Source organism: Micropterus dolomieu, linkage group LG11 (genome assembly GCF_021292245.1).
Source record: "Micropterus dolomieu isolate WLL.071019.BEF.003 ecotype Adirondacks linkage group LG11, ASM2129224v1, whole genome shotgun sequence".
NCBI classification, from domain to species: Eukaryota; Metazoa; Chordata; class Actinopteri; order Centrarchiformes; family Centrarchidae; genus Micropterus; species Micropterus dolomieu.
In genome coordinates, this window is record NC_060160.1 from 12,097,391 (window position 1) to 12,115,365 (window position 17,975).

Sequence of the window (17,975 nt, forward strand, 5' to 3'; positions counted from 1 at the left end):
AACACAGAGGTAAGCAGCCTGTTGCTTAAGTAAGGTATTGCAATTCTAAGGGACACTATCTTGATGGATTGCTTGACAGAATAGGATGTTAATATTTGTAGAGGCCAATTATTGACACTGGAATATATGTGTGTAAGACCAACATACTGTCTTTGGTGGGAGCATCAGTGTCATCCCTCAACCCCCAAAGCTATTTACACAGAGAGGGAAACCTAAAGTATGGAGTACCATAGTTCTGGGCAGCTATGGAGTCTCTTGCCCCAGGTTCTCTTTGCATACTCGGATCAATTGCAAAAGAAAAAATGAGACAAATTGCCCAGAATGGTACTAGTTCCATAGCCACGCTTGGGGGTGTAGGCAATTGGTCAGTGTAATGTGTTTCTTTGCCAGACCAGTGGCCCCCTCGCCCCTTGACAGATAACATGGACCTCAGATTGCAGAAGCAGCAGTGACAATAATTGCACTATAACAATGACAACGCACCATAATAGTTATAACATGTTTAGTCACAGACAGTCATGAAGATCCCTAGCTTTCAGGAGCAATCACAATTAGGGTGGTGATTGTGGGATCCTTCCCGCACTTTCTGCCACCATAATATAACAGTTCTGACATCTCAGGACACCTCAGCAGACAGAAATTTTAAAGATTGTAATAAAGTGAAGGGAGTTGTGTAAGGGTCATATTTTTCGACTATTAGGACAATTGTATGCAATGAGATGCCCTGTTGTGCTTCTGCTAAAGCCATTTCTGTCCACAGTCCCCCGCAGGCTTGTAGGTTTGTATGGACTTCCGCAGCAAGACGGTGGGGGTCACTATTAGGAAATGCAGTGAAATGTACTCTGAGTCAGGCTGTTGGTAAATCTTTCTTAAGTTATGAGGTTAGGGTTATAGGGAAACACTTGCTTACCAATGAAAAATAAAGAAAAGAAAAGAAAAATATACATAAAAATGATAATACATTTCTGCAACTATAGCAAATGCCATACATGACTGTTGTTGCATTGATTGTAATAGGGACACAAGGGTTTACAGTTGTTTTGCAAAAGTAAAACAAATTTGAACTGTAAACACGTGTGCTCATTGTGCAAGTATTTGTTTGAAGCTGCATGACACACTGAGATTTGTGTTTGTTTCTATCGCTTGTCAAAATACATCACATTTATACATTGTTGCGTAAAGATTTTTTTCGGTACACATTTGTTTTGCTGCTGATGATGGTAGACTTAACAGAGAAACAGATGTTAGCATTTTGCCTATCAGCATGTGTAATTAGGAACATTTGCATATCCAGATTCAGCTGTTTTTCATTTTATAAAATATTGATCTATAGGAAAGTAAATGCTTAATATGTTATTGTTGTACTCTTACTCCTAACTATTCTAGGACCGCATTAGCTGATAATTGTAGTAATAGATGTATGGATAGCAGTAGACCAAGGTATTAAAACTAAACAATATTGCCATACACTTTGGAAGAGTGAATAATTTCATCCATGGCATTTCCTTTTCAAAATAGCTTCACTGCCATTAGTAAAAAATATGTGCTATGACTCAATTAGCCAGTTCCATGCCCTGAAGAGTCGCACCATGCAATACTCTGCATGCAGATCCACCAAATGCTAAGTACGATTGCAGCATATGATACCAATGCCATTAGCCAGGTGGCTTTCATTACCTAAATTACAGCTATTGTTTATAATTAATTATTTGTAAATAGGAAGATTCTTAATACAATTGATAGCTTGAATTTCCCCCATCTCCTATTAATAAGGTTGATGGGAATTTCTAGGCTTTTCACTGCTGTTTTCCCTGTATGCTTAAGAAACTGATGTACTCTGAATGCACAAGGAGATAAGGCAGTTCAACACTCAAACATGAATTTGTCAGATTCATAACCAGTGGATAGCCTAACTTAATAGAGCCTAAAGCACTGACCAGACAGGCATACCAGCTCCATGACAAAGTGAAAGTGCCTAATTGTTTTTAATTTAATCTGCTGCTTTACTATTTTGGGTGCCAGTGCATATTAATGCTCTGTCTTATGTTGTAAGGAAGGGTAATTAGGTTGAGAGTGAACGATTCCCTAACCACTCTTCTGTCTCCCAACCTTCTGTTTCCCCATGTTCTAAATTATATCCAAGAGGGAGGTTTTTATTATTTATTTCTTCTCATATAAAGGTCAATGTAAGGATGCACTGCAGTGTCACAGATTCTTTTGGAAAAACATACAAAATACATTTTGATGATTTAACGCTGGTTTGAAACAAAAGTTATAAAATGCAAACAAGTAGGCTAAGTAAGTAGGACAGAGATTAATGAACTCAATTGTTAACATGCTTTTTTTTAAATATTCAGTTCAAGTCCAAGTTATCTTATTCTCTGTCATATCCAGGCTGTTGATTTAGGATTAACTCTGAGAAGAAATGTTCAAATCTAACAATTATTTTAAATAAGCAACATTACTATACAAATCTTGTTACATTGTTTTTCTTTAGGTCAGATAGCATGATGCAATGTTTTATAGAGAAACTAATCCTTTTGCTGAGCTCATCAGCACAAATCTTAATAAACTGCTGCTCATTAGCTTTGTTTAAAGCCACAAAAGAAAACAGATAAAGTAATCTGATATTTGAATAGCTATGAAAAAGGGTATTTTCTTTTGTATCCATTTTTAAATGTTTTTTATAACCACTGAGATAGGACAGGGTCTCTCAAATGCTTGTACTGTGAGTCAAGGAGGTGGATGTATTACAGTGAAAATGTAATGCTGCTGTGCAGTAGGCAGATCAGATCCCCATTGTAAGACTGCACTTGGCTCCATATTTTAGCATAAAGTGTGCATACTGGGCCCAGGAGAGCACAGGTTGAATATACATTAATGTAAATCTTGCAATAACTTACTATTAATGTCTGTTAAATGGAAAAAGGGCATTTTGCAATATGAGCGCAATGTAAAACTTGACAGACTCTATAAAACATAGACAACTCTTGGTGTGGATCCAGCTATCTGCCCTCATCGGTCTCATTATTTTTATATTTTTGAAATCTTTAATATCTAAAATATTTCTTTTTGTTTCAGTACTGCAGTTAATTTCCGCGTTTTTGATGCTTTTGTCCAGTTTTGATGTCGGCAAAAACTGAATACGGTTCAAAAAAAGAAAAGTTCTCGTTGTGTTTTTGAAACAGATATGTTTTCCCAGATATTTAGAGCAGTTTATGTCCCTTTAAAGTTAACAGGGTATAGATTTAGCAATTAGGCAGTAATCATGCTCATTATAGAGAGTAATCCATTTAAAACCTAACAGATGTCTGCTCCAACAGGGGAATCGTGATGGTCCCATGCCAACAATAAGGCTGTGATGTTGTTCAAATACTCAGGTGCAAGGTTGAAGTGTGGAAGAAATGTTTTTCCACCCTTAAGTGTCCACATGTTGACAGTTGACCATTTAATGGCCCACTTAATTGCAGTGGCCCCTTCGTCCCCAAAAATTAAATTAATGCTGAGATGGCAGCGTTTTTTTGAGTTTCCTCCTATTCTCCTTCACTTCAAACATTTGTTCCTTCACTGTAACTGTAAGTTAGCGGTTGACGCGAATCATCAGTGTGATGGGTCGAGCCCCAGAGAGTTGGAATAGTTGAGAATTAGTTGTTTTTCAGCAAGAGCAGTAACACTGTTTAAAAGTGGCATCTGAAGAACCCAAGATGACATCTTTGGTGGGATAAGTAATTATAAACTTCTAAACTATTCTAGTGGTTGAAATGCTTTTATTAAGGGTTGGTCACAGACTGAGACTCCAGACAGAAATCAATGTTTGAGATTCCTTTGGCTTTATTTACATGTCACATGGTTATTTCATGGTTTATAGTGATTGATGTTGTAGGCCGATGTAGACTCAATATTTCAATGCAGATTGCGAGCTTTGGCTTCTCGTCAGCATTTACATACCACTCTCAGGTGACTCGTAATGAAAAGTCCATTAAATTTAACAATCAAGTGTACCGAGAGCAGTGTACGATGACACAAAAACACTTGAGACCATCACAGAGCAGTTTGTATGTGTATGTCTGTGCGTGCATGCATGCTTCTACTGCATGCCTTTTTCTTTACTTTTTGGTTGATATGCTGGGTGGAGGTATCTATCATCCAATTAGAATAATATCTGTCATTGCTTTAAATATCTTCAACGCAAAGGATGCTTGGTGGATAGGGGAGGGGTATCGAAGGGGCTGTGGGTCCCTGTTGGAGCTGCCTGTTTTCCTGGTTTGCCTCTCTGCCAGGTATTTGACATTGACTGGAGCTGAAGATGAATGTAACTTATGGCAACCCATGGAATTGACCGACTCCTGGGAGTCCCAGCTTCCTGCAGTGAAAGTTTCCATTTTCAAAGCCCATCAGTTGCAGTGGGAGGGCTCAAGAAGGGCCCATATGCCAGCACTGACAGTGAAGCAGCCAAACCTTCTCTTACCCGCGTGTTGCTACACCGATCAAACAAACAAATACACACACTCACAGTGGTCAACTCCTTTGCAAAGAGACATCTGCCATACCAGGGAGTTTAAGTGGCAGTGAATGCTGTGCTTCTCTCAGCGATTGGGCTTGAATCCTATCAATTATTTGCAAGAATGTCATTAAATTCTCTACAATTTTGTCATGCTTTGCTGTGAGTAAGTGTTCTTGCCTTCTATGTAGGTTTACAACAGCAGAAAGTGCACTTCAATTAAGAACAACTTAGCATTTAGCACTCTTATGGGAGAGAGAAAGCGGATGGAAGAAGATGGTATGTATGAATGAGTGAAAGAAAAAAAAAACTAGCTACATTTTTCTCATCTCTCATACCACACACAACCTCCCCCTTCCACCCACACCCACGCCATCGTGGCAGGAATCCTTTGTCAGAGGTGTTCATCTGGAACAACTTTGCCACACTTGTTTTCATGTTCTTTTAGATTACAGGGCAGCTGGCCCCAGCTTTGAAGCTCCCCCTCTCCCTTTGTCTCTGTGCAATGCACTCTGGTAATTAACTTTGTCCTTCTTTTATTTGTTCCAGTCACTCGCAGTCCACTCTTCTGAGCATCTTCTCCCTGGAGTACCAGGTTAGAAGTTTTCTTCCTTTGTGAGCCCTGACAGGTGCCTAATTGAATGATGAATGTCCCTTTATTTCTTTGTAATTGAACTGCCAGCTCTCTGATTGGTTTGGAGGAGCCCCCCCGCCATACCCCCGTTTATTTCACCACCACCACCCCCCCCCACCCCCCTCCTCCTCCTCACGTTCACGGTGAGGGCCCTTGCCTGTCTGAGCCTCAGTGGATGTCTGCCAAGCTTTCCCATCCATCTGTCTAATAACATCTAGCCCCTGCTTATTTGGTGGACCTGTAATAAATTATGCTAAACCATTATTATTCTGACAATAATAATTTCCCCGTGTAGTGCGGCTGCGTGTGCTAAATGTTTGCTGACTTGCACTGTCACTGCTGCTTTCCACGGCTGACAGCGGATGATGATAAATGGCCGCTGCCGCCAGTGGCAGAAGGCAGCACAAGCAGAAAATGGAGTCATTTATCATCCTCCTGACAGGTGTCAGTCACACTGCCTGTCTCTGTGGAATTACACTTTTTTGTGTGTAGTAGTTTTTAAATAAGTTGTTTTTTAACCAATGCTCTTCCTCTTTTACCCCCTGTGCTCCTCCTTCTCGGTGAAGATTGCGAATGAATTGCATGGAAATGTCAGAGTGTAGAATGTGGAATAGGGTCATTGTTTGATCGAAAAAGGGGAAATGAATACAAGGTTTGAGTGAGTGGGGGTAGGGGGTTGAACAAGGTTGCCTTGGCACACTTTGACCCCCAGTGAACTTATTGAAATGAAATTACTGTGACCCAAGATGTCTTGCGCTTGTTGATATACAATAGAGCGTGAAAGAGGAGCCAAGGCTGAAAAGTGCATTTTATTCAAGTGGACTGGAAAACTGTAAAGCTTTTGCAAAGTGTATTCTATGGAAATACTTTTTATTCTAGAAACAAACATTATTATTAGTACTATTATTATTATTGTTGTTGTTGTTGTGACATCTTTGTTCTCTTTGTGACAGAAACGAACCAAAAGAACAATCTCAAGACACCATGCACCAGATGTTATTGAAAGCCACTACCAAAGGTGCTGTATTACTTTGCTTTGTATTGCTTTATTGCTCTTCTCTCTTTCGTTTATCTTCCTCTTGTCTCTGTCACTGTTTTTTCTTGTTTTTTTTCTTTCTTTCTTTCTTTTTTTTTTTTCAAATCTCTCCCCCACTCTTGCATGCTCTCTGTGTCTTCCCCATTCTATGACTGAGGAAGGGACTTTGGCAAGTGCCTTCCTCAGTCAGAGAGTAGGTGGGCTGCCATGACAGATATAATCTTCTTCAAACAAATCACCACCCTCAGGATTCATTCCAGACCTCCACTTGCACCTGCTAAGCTAAAGCTCTGTTCTCCATGTCAAATTGAAAGCAGAAAAATAAATAAATAACCAGCCATTGGACATTTGCTTTACACAGGCTTATGATGGGATGATTATCTGTAATTCAATGAATAAGGACAAATTAAAAAAAAAAAAAGAAAGAAGAAAAACAGGCTGTAGGGTAAAAAGCCTCTTTGCATATTGCAATTAGCCTTTATCTAGCTTATTAGGCCATTGTTCTGGGGAAAACAAGGCTGGATAATGCACTTCTAATCCACTTACAACAACAAACCTCAGAGATGATCTGGGTAAGATCTGGGGAGAGCAGCAGTTTTAACTGGCGAGGGAAAAAAGGCTTTTTGGGCAGCAGGGGTTAACTAACTATCATATGCTTGTCTGGCTTTGAGGAAATTTGAAGCCCTTCAAGCAGTGCTGTTTTAACCGCACCAAGCCTGCCATATGCCACCTAGGGCAAAGTCATCAGGGACATTAGCATGTCTTGGCTAGCCTGGTCTAGTCCCCTCTACCCTTCTGTCTGCCTTAGTGGGCCATTTTTTTTTACTTCTGTTGTTGTTGTTTTTTATATTGAAGGTATCTGAGTGAAGCCAAGGCACATCCCACTGCTCCCGTCCTGCTGGAGCTGGCCATTGAGGTAATAGCACAACCTTTAGTTTCTCTCTCTCTCTCTCTGTCTCTCTCTCCTTTTTTCTCTTTTGTTTGAAAAAAAATCTCTGCTTTCTTTTTTCTATAAATGGATAGGTAGAAGTTGGCTGCAGTTTTTTATTTTCTCCCTTGTCTGTTAGTCATTATCAAAATTGGTAAAATGATCCGCTTCATTATCAATTATTTAATGTAATTAGCTCTCATCTCCATTAAGCAGATGTGAAAATACTTTTTGAGTTTTAGTATGCAATTTTCCAAATTGCACTTCAGGCAGAGTTGCTGCTAAATGTGGACAGGTGAGGGCAGGGTCATTGGTTAATTCTTCTCTTCATCACTTCATCATTTGTTTACTTTAAGAGGTCAGTGTATGATTTGAACTCTGGTAGCTGTAGGTATTATTTAGGTATAGGTTGTATTTACACATATAATTATACATGGATGTGAACTTAAATCCAAGTTATCAAAACTCAAACAGCAGGTGGTGTTTGTTTGTTTGTTATAAAATAGTCTTGTGCTTTAAGCACTTAAATAATTCACATGACCAGGTTTCTGCCTTTCACATAAATGAAAATGTATCTACTCAGTGGCCACTAGTGTTTCTTGGATTTTGCACCTGGTCTGTAATTCCATTAAGGTAAAATATCAAACAACATTTCCAATACATTATGGAATACATTTTATTATTATGCTATTTTATACTGCATATCTGCATGTTTTGTGAAGCCAGATACTAAAATGTTTTTCACTTATTTATTTTTTTGTCATTTGAATGCATTGTTATTTTTCCAGGTCCCTCTTACTTGGATTGTTAGAATAGGCTGCATAACCTTTTAAAATATTTAAATGCACGTTTGAATTTTTATTGGTGCTTACACCAGGCAACGAGATTTGAGGGTTTCTTAATCTAAAATCAGAGTAGTTCACATGCATCAGTGGCACCTCAAAGCCAACTGCCATTATTCATTCTCCATTTAATTGACACATGATTTTTTTTCTCCAAAGGATTAAATTCAGCTCTGAGATAACTGTCTATGAACCATTTAACTGTCATTTTAATATGCTACTTAACATTTAAACTAAGCACTCATGGTCTCCCAGACCGCTAATTGATGTAGTTTCATCCCTTTATGAGACAATATATCTCCAACAGAGGGAAATGATTAACAATGATGAAAACTCTTCATGGATTTATTTTTTTTGCCCTCTTTCATGAATGAGGGTTCTAAACTCGACATTTGCTGTTTTTTGCATGCTTTATGTGGAGCTTTATGTAAAGGTTACTTAAACATACAGGGTTTAAAACAGCTGCTGTTATGCTGTACATGACACCTATTAGCTTTGGGGGCTAATAAAACCCAAGTTTAACTAAACAATAATTGTTTTTTGCAGGAATTCGAGGTTCTGTGAATCTTGGTCACATGTTAAACTCATGAAGTGATGCATTCTGACTTGAGAATGTAGATGGACGCATGATTAATATGAAAATTAGGGAGACGCAAGTACCTGAACTAATCAGGTGGTCCTTATTCAGGCTGGGCTAGCGTTGGTAATGTTGCCATTTTTCATGTGTCAGCCCAGATGCAGGTTACCAGGAATCTGATGCTCTCTCGTTATCCAAAGGTGTGAATGGAGAGCAGGCCAATAAGCACAAAGAGGGAAGGATTCAGAGGAGAGAAGAAAGGGAGAGAAAATGAGAAGGGTTAGGGAGAGGGAAGAGCGCTATACTAGCTGCAGGCTGCAAATGCTAAGTCTGAAATGTTATCAAAGGCCTTAATGAACATATAAACTCTGTGCTCCCTTAATTATTATAGACATATTAGGCCTTTTTTACAAGCTGCCTTCTTTGTGCAATATTATGGAGATGTTAACAAATACCACTGCTTGTAAAAAGACATTATTTAGAGAGAAGCCCCTCTGCTCCGAGCGTTACCAAGAAGTATCAGAGAAAAGATGAAACACACCATTCTCACTATAGGCTGAGGGCAAATTCACTTTTAGTCCCCTATTATGTTAAAGAGAAAAAAAATTATCTTTAGCTGCAAGAACTTTGTACTTCGTAACGAGCTGGCTAGGAATGGCAGTCTTCAAGCAATATTTTAATTCCCTCCTGTGAAATTTAGTAGGGAGTGACTTAATGTGTCGTCTTATTTGCGGGGGAATGTATATATTGTTTAAACAAAGGTCAAATACAAAAACTTCGCTCTATACGCCACGTTTACTTTTTAAAGCTTATACATGCCTCTGAACATTCGTAACTGCTTTTTAATTCTAACACGTTCATAGTTATTATTATTTATGTGTGGAAAGGCATTGAGCTACTAAGAATATGGTCAGATAGACACCTGCAGTATAAGTCATTAGTGCTCCCTTACCTGTCAGGGATTTTTCTGCACTCAAACCAAAAACATTGCATTGCTCTCAAGGTGTCTTTTTGTTCAAAGAGTGCTGCAGCCATAGGTTCTATCTTTTCTTTTACGGACTGCATTCCCACAGTCCCTCCGGTGTGTCCTGTTGATTCCTACACTTTTGCCTTGGTGATCATCCTATGATTAAAGCTCTCCATTGTCTGTAGCCTGGGCATAGTGTGTGCCGCTTTTTCATACAAGATGAGAGGCTACGGTTGTCCGTTTGACAGAGGCGAAGGCAGTTCTGCTGGGTAGCTTGGCTGCGTAATAGGCGATCCCTTGTTCCTGTGGGAAAGGTTATTGCAAAGCAAGGCTTTCATAGACCAATTTGCACACGGATTGTCGAAAGTTAGGTCAAGGTTTGGAAACGCAATAATATAATTTAGAGCCATTACAATCATTATTATCTATGTGACATCAGCCAAAGGTAGACTGGCCGTGTAATTTCAGTGCCATCATTCTTAAGGTCTTTGAAATATGTTCGCACTTCCAACTGCAGGATTTAGTCTGAAGTTTTGTAAATGGAGTAATTCTCCAGAGAGGAATAACAGTTCCACTATACCTGTGTTTTGAAGTAGCATTAAATCCCATTGACGCAAAAGCAAGGTTTTTATTAAGGTAAATTCTCTTCTTTTCTTATTTTTTTTTGTTCAATCTATGTAAAGGTGGATCTGTCTCCTGCACTGATGGCTCGTATCATCCTGGACAGATTCCTTCAGGGCCTCGAGGGTGGAGTGTGTGAGTAACACTTTTCCATTTTCCACCCTGTCCATTCTATCATTCCCCCCCATCAGTCTTAATTGTAGCACTTTGTCTTTTGAATCCCTTTCTGTTTGAGTCCCAATTCCAGTTGTAGCTGCTGTATTTTCAGCTTGTCCAAGCCTAATGAGAGACAGAACACATTTAGTAGTAGCTGCATCCCAGGGCACATGACTGGCAATTAAGCACTGGGAGGACCACCCACCTCTCAACTGCAGTGTGGATCAATGCAAGCTTACCTCATCAGTGTTATTTATACCACCCCTGATTTCTTTTCCTCACCCTCCTTCATCCCCCAATGCATCCATCTACCCCCTACCTTCTCTTCTTCCCTTCCCTTTCTCCATCCCTACTGGCGTCCTCTGAGGAAACTGAGTTGAGGAAAAGTGTAGCAGAAAAAGCAAACCTTCCTAGTTAGCACTGATGGACACACTGCAGGAGAACAAAATTTCCAGATGCAAATATTTTTGTTGAACATGTCAAAGAGATTGTCCAGAAATTGGGTGAATTATTGTCCATGCACTTTCTGGTTAGTTTCTTTTTTTTATCTTCCTCTCTAGAACTTTCTTGCGTCATCTAATGTAATATTTCTTTGGCACAAATACTGGCCTAATTTACAGTTTCACCTTTTTACATGTGACTTTTTTTTTCCTCCTTTGGGAACTCCCAATATCATTCCGTATCATTTCGATGGGCCTATCCTGAGGATTGTGTGTCTGTGCAGTAGTCAGTGCTTTGAGAGTGAATCGCATGATGTCAAAAAGACGTGCTTCCAATTTAATCAAGAAAGAGATTAAAGTGGATGTGTGTTATTTTCAACTTCGCCACAGCACAGCCATTTGTCAAAGTCAAAGAAGTGATTGCTTTGGACCCACCGTTATCCACTGCCTGTCAAAATACTAGTCTGAGCAGCTTGTAGAACAGGGCATTCATCCAAGAGAAGCGCTCCGTCTCACATAATAGCGCATTGCATCCCTTCATCTCCATACAGTGAAAACATGCTTTATTATTGCTCAGAATAGGTTTGTAGCAGATGAAACTTCCTGGATGATTGTTGTTTAATTTCAAAACAGTGATGTAACCATGCAGTATCTCAGTGTTTGCAGGCTAGCAAGTAATGCCATTGTCGTGGTTCTCCTTGTAGAAAGTGATTTGACAGAAGCTAGATGGCTTTTAAAGGACTCTACTAAATCCAAATCAGCATGTCTAAGCCAATACAAACATTATGATTTAAATCAGATCAATATCTACTATTGTACCTGGTAAAATAGTTTGACTGTTACCTGCTATACAAGTATGACACATTTTCAAATGATGATGTCATTATACTGTACCTTTCCTCTGTTGCCAGCTGTAAAGTCACTTACTTTTTTTGACAGAGCTCCTCTGCAATGTCCTCATGACCTGCTTGGCCTTTGTTTTTTTTTTGTTTTGCTGCCCACATTGGGCTGCACGGTCAAATCGTCCAATCTCCCTGCGTGTTAGACTCCAGTAATGTGCTGCCATTATGAAACAATGCAAGGATAATTGTCTTTGCTGGCAATTAGCTAACAGGTTGGTCCAGTGCTATTGTCAGGCATATCCGTCATGCCCCCCTCGAGCACCGTGCTGTGCTTCAGTGTGCATGTGTGTGTATTTGTGTGGTTTTGTGGGATTCCAGAGAGAGGGCGGGCAGGCACACTGCAAAGATCAATAGACTTCTATATAAGGGACATTACCCCCAACTGGGTGAGTGGCTTGCCTTTGCCTAGCACCATCGTTTTTTTTATTTCCCTTCTCTTTCCCTTTGCATTTAAGAGACACAGGAATGGGGCCTTTGGGACTGTGGAATATATGTACAATCACTAGTGCTGGATCAATACAGACTTTTAAATTGTTTTCTGTCCCTTCCTTGTTTTGTTTTGCTCGCTTGTTGTTGCCCCCTCCCTTCTTCCCTCCCTCCATCCCCCCTTCCCACTAGCAACACACACCACCGCCTCACCTCAATGTGACGACACCACCAACAAGCGGCCTCCCGCCTCTCCTTGCAGTAAAAGTATTGGAGAGAGCATCAGTCAAGCAGAATGAAAGACTATCTGGTGGCGCTTGTAAATAAATCAATACATTCAAAGTAGTTTTATCACGTACTGAATATGATATCAACATCCATAATGCTCCTTGTCTCACAAAAGCAGACCAGGCAGTAGGGGAGGAAAGGTCACATGTATACTTTTACACTGTTTTTATCCACTATTTTAATATTACAAAAAAGTGCACTTAATAAGATTTTTTAGGAAACATATTGGGATTCTGAACCAGTTATCACAGCTTCACTGTATATGCCAGAATTCCCTTCAAGGTTAATAGGAGACACTGAATTTGATAAAAGAAACACAGCTAGGGCAGTAAAAATTTTTTATTAAGGTTGGAAGAAATCTATCTATAAATGATACAATTGCTTTGTGAACAGCCGTATTGTCATTCCAGCTCTATAATGGTAAATACTACCTCTTAGAAGTTGCTATCAAGCACATTGGGGGAGCTCCTGCTCCTTCTTTTCCCCTTCCTGCTATCTCTTCATCTTTTTCTCTATTCTTCCTTTGACAGGAGTTGATGTGCCTCTAGATTTAGACATACTTTTTTTGAGGAGGCAATTTTGCTAGCTATTTGACCTTTTCCATTTTCCCAAGGCCCAGCTCCAGATTAGATTGCTGCTCCATGTTTTGTAACTATGTGATTCGACCGCCTTTAAGATTTATTGTCACATTCCTTTACAGAAGCCTTGTACGCAAGGTTATAAATGTCCTGTGTTTGATGTTAACACTGTGAGAATGTTAGCGTCTACTATGATCCTTTGGTTCCTTGACAGAATTCATAATAGCTTCAGTGTTTTGCAGATCAGACATGTTGATAACTGAATATTGTATTATTTCTATCCAGTAAAATCTCAACTTCCACTATGATTGTTATGGTTCCTCCTCTCTTGTCTTCAAGTGCTCCTCTCTTCTCTCTCTCACCTCTCCACTGTGGTAAAGCTGGTGTGTATATGCAGCCTTTTTTTATTTTTATTTTTTTTCAAATAATGACAGCAAGGGCACTTCATTAGCAAGACTGGAGGGAGTAAAAAGGCAATGGCAGGATGAGTGTTTCTGTGCGTGTGTGTGTATGCATGCAAGGGGTAGGTGCAAGGGAGGTAAGCAGCAGCGTGGCACTTCACTTGACAAGTATACTAATTACTCCTTTTCAGCAGAGGAGCTCCAGTCAGCCTCTGCCACAGTCTAATGGCCTGACCTAGGAAGCCTCTCTCTATAGCAGAGCCTCCCCAGATCTACTATTACTAATGCTGCACACACACATAGATGTGCGCACATACACACACGGAAATGTAGTCTCATCTCACCGCTATCAGGGAGAATCAGGTGGAAGCAGATCAGTTCTGCCCCAGTAACCTCTTCAGGGACTGGGCTCCTCCTGCACAGGAGATACCACCTCGTATCATCAACTAGCACCTACACACCACTACGGATAGCTTGAAAAAAACACATTTTTTCCACCTTACTCTCATCTCCCTCTCTCTCTCTGTTTCTCTCTCTCTTTCCCATCTTCTGTTTTTTTCAATACAGGAGGATAAATTTAAAAGGAGTAAATTGGAAAATCAAATGAGGGCTTTAGGCAGCCGCAGAGATTTGCAGAGCTGTCGGCCAGCGTCGTAGAGCCTCATCCATCATGTCCCACAAGTAGTCAATTCCTCTAGTATCTGTAAATGTTTTCAGATATTAGCCAATTTATATGCTCCGAGATTCATCATGGAAAATCAGCTTTAGCGGCGCACATTATCAGGACCTGTCTCTCCCTTGCTCCATGAAGTTTGATGAACGAGTGCCCCTCCACAGCTCAATGGCTTGTGCATGGGGAGTGTGTGTGTGTGTGTGTGTGTGTGTGTGGGGGGGGGGCATATAGAGGAAATGGGTAAGCGTCCCCCCATCCGTGGAAAAAAGTGGGTTTTTTAATTAATAAACAAACTTGCAGAGGAGCTCATCAGTGTCAGGGGCAATAACAATCGTCATCCGTTATTGTTTATTATGGTCCTCCCGCAACAAATGTTGCTATCTAATGAGGTTTCTCAACATTTTTTTGTTTGAGATAATGACTTTTTCACCCTAGTGGAGAAAGGAAGAGTAGTTACAAATGACACAAGTGAGCAATGAGAAATCAAGTCAAGGTTATGCTGCTGTTACCTTGCCTTATATAGTTTATCTTGTTTTGGAGTTGCTTATGAAAACAGGCTTGTGATTTGTTTACACTGGTTGTTTTCTTTAGCAAATCCCAATGGAGGCGTAGCGTTTCACATCTATTATTCTCCTCTTCTCTGTTCTTTCTGTTCAGATGTTGACGGTGTGATATGGTGCCTTAGTCAGAATTTATACCAACATGGGACAATTACAGTAAATTTGGTGAATGTTTACAAGGTGCAAAGTCGTGCTGCAGGGCTTTGTTCTCTGTGTCTGGTGTTCTTCAGATTATTCTTTTTATTTTCCTGCATGTGTTTTATGTGTGCGTCTGTGTATGCCTTGAGTGTGTGTGTGTTTAAAGAGCACGGCGTGTGCGTTTGTGTGTGGCAGAGAGGAGCTCAGGGTGTCATAGAGGAGTGCTGCCGTGCAAGGCGGGGGCGTCTTTAATAAATGTATGCTGATGTTGGAGGCTGCAACGATGCGAGGGATGCATGGGCCCTGTTGTTATTTACTGCTGTGTTTGTGCACAGCAGCGAATCCTGGGCCTGCAAATGGCATTACAGCCCGTGATGAATGAGCATTAGGGTAAACTCATTTTAAAAGCATCCTGATTTATTAGCGGCTTGGCCTTCCATTTCCATCAGGTCAATGCTTGGCTGAAATTCCACAATGTCAGCGCCAAGGTCACCTCTTTATGGCTATTTTTAACCCCATCGCTCAAAAGGGATTCTATCACTTATTATGACCATCTACCAAAAATATCAAAGGGCTAGAGAGACAAGGGTACAGAGAGAAAGAAAGAGAGAGAGAAGCCCAGTCCTGGAAGTGTGTGTTATTTGAGAGACCAAAATGTGGTGGTGGTCAACCTCCAATTATGAGCGCTAGTAAGACAAGAGCTTTAATGGCTACCGTTTGCCTTCGGGGAGGTTTATTACACTCTACTGTTTTGCAGAAGCAGCGTCAAATCTATAAAACGACCATTAGGAAGAGGGAAAAAATCAATCAAAATGCCATTAAAGTGGAATAAGTTGCCAATATTGCTGATGTGGTTGCGGGTCCTTTGATTTTCCTTCAGATTATTAGGCACAGTCGAGTAGTGACTTTGTTAAGGGAAACCAGTGTTGTTGGGGAGTAATATGTCTCCTGGCTTCATAAAGTTTGCTGCCTCATATTTCCCGCTTTATTGATTATCCATTATCATTTGTCATGAGGTGTCCTAACTCAGGGGGAAAATATAACCCTCTTTCTTCACCGCCGCCCGCACTGCACAGGAGCATGGTATGGATCTGCGTGTGAAGGTACCAATCTCAGAGAAAAATGAGCAAAGAAATAAAGCACAGCTCTGTGCCTTGCAGCTCTAAGAGGGAGTGTGAGGTTATGGGGTGGGCTGGGGGAGTACCGTGGCTGGGAGAGACTGAAACAGAGAGAAGGTAGCAAAAAAAAAAGAGGTGGCAGAGAAAGATGGAGACAAAGAAGAAGAAACAGAAAAAGAGGAGGGAGCTCTGAATGGGCTTTGTTTGTCTCCATCCTCCTCCCTCTTTATTTCATCGTAAGGTAGATGAGGGATCACAGCACTGTTTGTCCTCTCTGTGATAGTTTTCTCAAGGAGTAATGCCTATGAAGAAATGCAAAGGGGGAAGACAGGACAGAAAAGAAGGGTCTTAAGGGTTTTTAAATGTTCTTCTAAATCTCTTTCTATTAATGAAATACATTTAACAGACACTTAATGATCCAGTCAGCATTTGTAAATGTTCACCCAAGTGTTTTTCAATTGATTCTTTTTCATTTGGGTGTTTTTAAGTCCCTTTTTTTATCCTTTTTTTTATTTTTTATTTTTTTTAAGAAATCTTCAAATAAGCTGTCTTGTTTTTAACAGTTATATAATTTTCTAGATGAGCTTGGGAATCTCTGTGCAGTGTTGGTACAGGCACCATCCATGCCTGAAATGTGAATAGAAACATTCCTTGTATTGTCTGTAATGCCGCAAGTCTGTCAGGACCATGTATCACTAAAATGGCGTGCCTCAACCATTTCGTCACACAATGATACAATCCATTTAATCCAAATCTTTTTAAGAAATGATTTAAGGAATTTTTTGCTGTTGCAGTACCAGCGAATCAATCCAGCAGGCTTTCCTTTCTGATTTATAATGTTAGTAGAGCAAGAATGGGGATGAGAGATGCAGAATAGTCAGCGTTCATAACATAGATAAACTACACGGGGCTCCTGTGCTCTGGACTGAAACATTTATCTATAGAAAATCTGTATAGACACAAAGCAGCCATCTAATGGACTAGTGTGGAAATACTGCACTAACAGTGACATGTTGAATTACAGTATGTAAAGCCTGTCTTTTTTCTGTATATTTTCACAGTTTGCTCTCAATTCAATGCAGCAGTTAGATTTTTTTTTGCCATTGTGGACAAGCTAAATTATTTTATGTAATTTGCATGTTAATCATTATGTGATTTTTGTGTTTGTTTCTTCCACTCTCTGGCCTGTCTGTCTTGTTCTCAGACTCTAAAACAGTCCTCAACAGCATGCTCAAGGAGCCGTCGTTAATTCCAGACCAAATTTTGGCCAATAACGTCTACCAAGTAAGTGGCTCAACTTTTTAATTTAAACTGAAATATTACAGGAAATCATTTTGTTTTGGGTCAAGGAATGGTGTATTTTGAATTACTTCAATTCAATTTTATAAAGTTTGTTGCCCTATTATTGCCTATGTAACAATTCCACTGCTTAAGTACAGTGAGTTTTTAAGTGTTATTGTACCACCTGGCTGACTGACGGCATCAGCCGCTCATGTTTGCTGATGAGGTCACGTGAGAGCCGGGGGTCATGCCTGCCAATCTGCCAGCATCTCCTGTGTTTTCTCCTTTCTCCGACACTGGATGGGCTTCCTTCCCTCACCTCCCTTCCCACCCGCTCACCCTTTTTGCGCGCCATAATATTTCTTCCCCCTCTTTTCAGTGCACAATAAATGACTGCTGTTATGGACCGCTGGTAGACTGCATCAAACAGTATCCTATCCCATAAAATTTTAAGCCTGAAATTGACGAGGAGCTATTGAAGGGGATGAGATGTGTCTGGCTTCACCTGACATAAAAGTTCTGCTTCACAGAGGAAGTGTTTCATCCTGCCTGCCATCCCACTATCACTGATACAGGGGCTGGAAGGCGATGGAGGAAAGAGGAGGAGGAGAGGATAGGCAGATCTAAATGCATCCCCATGTGCACACAGTGGATCAGACCCAATGTTCTATGATAAAACAAAAAAAATTATGATTCATAAACCTCATGGTGGTTGATGTGTTCTTTTGTTTGGTATTTTATTTAAACCAGTTGATTTGTTATTTTATGTTAATTACAAAAAATATCATTTAATTTTACACGCAGAATTTTTAAATCCTTTTGAATTGTTCTGATCATTCTTATGCTGTTCAGCACCACGGAGAGTTCTGGGCAGATCAGTCCAACTTGAACTATTAATTTCGGTTGCA

The 17,975-nt window shown here is 40.2% G+C and overlaps 1 protein-coding gene across 10 annotated transcripts in view; it reads left to right on the forward strand.

Annotated features, from left to right (window-relative positions):
- Nucleotides 1-17,975, forward strand: part of cdin1 (CDAN1 interacting nuclease 1) — a 57,857-nt gene that overhangs the window by 4,967 nt on the left and 34,915 nt on the right. For 7 of the 10 annotated variants that reach the window (XM_046063355.1, XM_046063364.1, XM_046063358.1 and 4 more), the window contains exons 3-7: nucleotides 5,051-5,096; nucleotides 6,089-6,153; nucleotides 7,027-7,087; nucleotides 10,169-10,241; nucleotides 16,991-17,070. In XM_046063355.1, the coding sequence (XP_045919311.1) occupies nucleotides 5,051-5,096; nucleotides 6,089-6,153; nucleotides 7,027-7,087; nucleotides 10,169-10,241; nucleotides 16,991-17,070 (325 nt within the window). Of the gene's footprint in view, nucleotides 1-5,050; nucleotides 5,097-6,088; nucleotides 6,154-7,026; nucleotides 7,088-10,168; nucleotides 10,242-16,990; nucleotides 17,071-17,446; nucleotides 17,497-17,975 lie in introns of all 10 variants that reach the window. The other 3 variants (XM_046063354.1, XM_046063356.1, XM_046063357.1) reach the window with 1 other exon arrangement.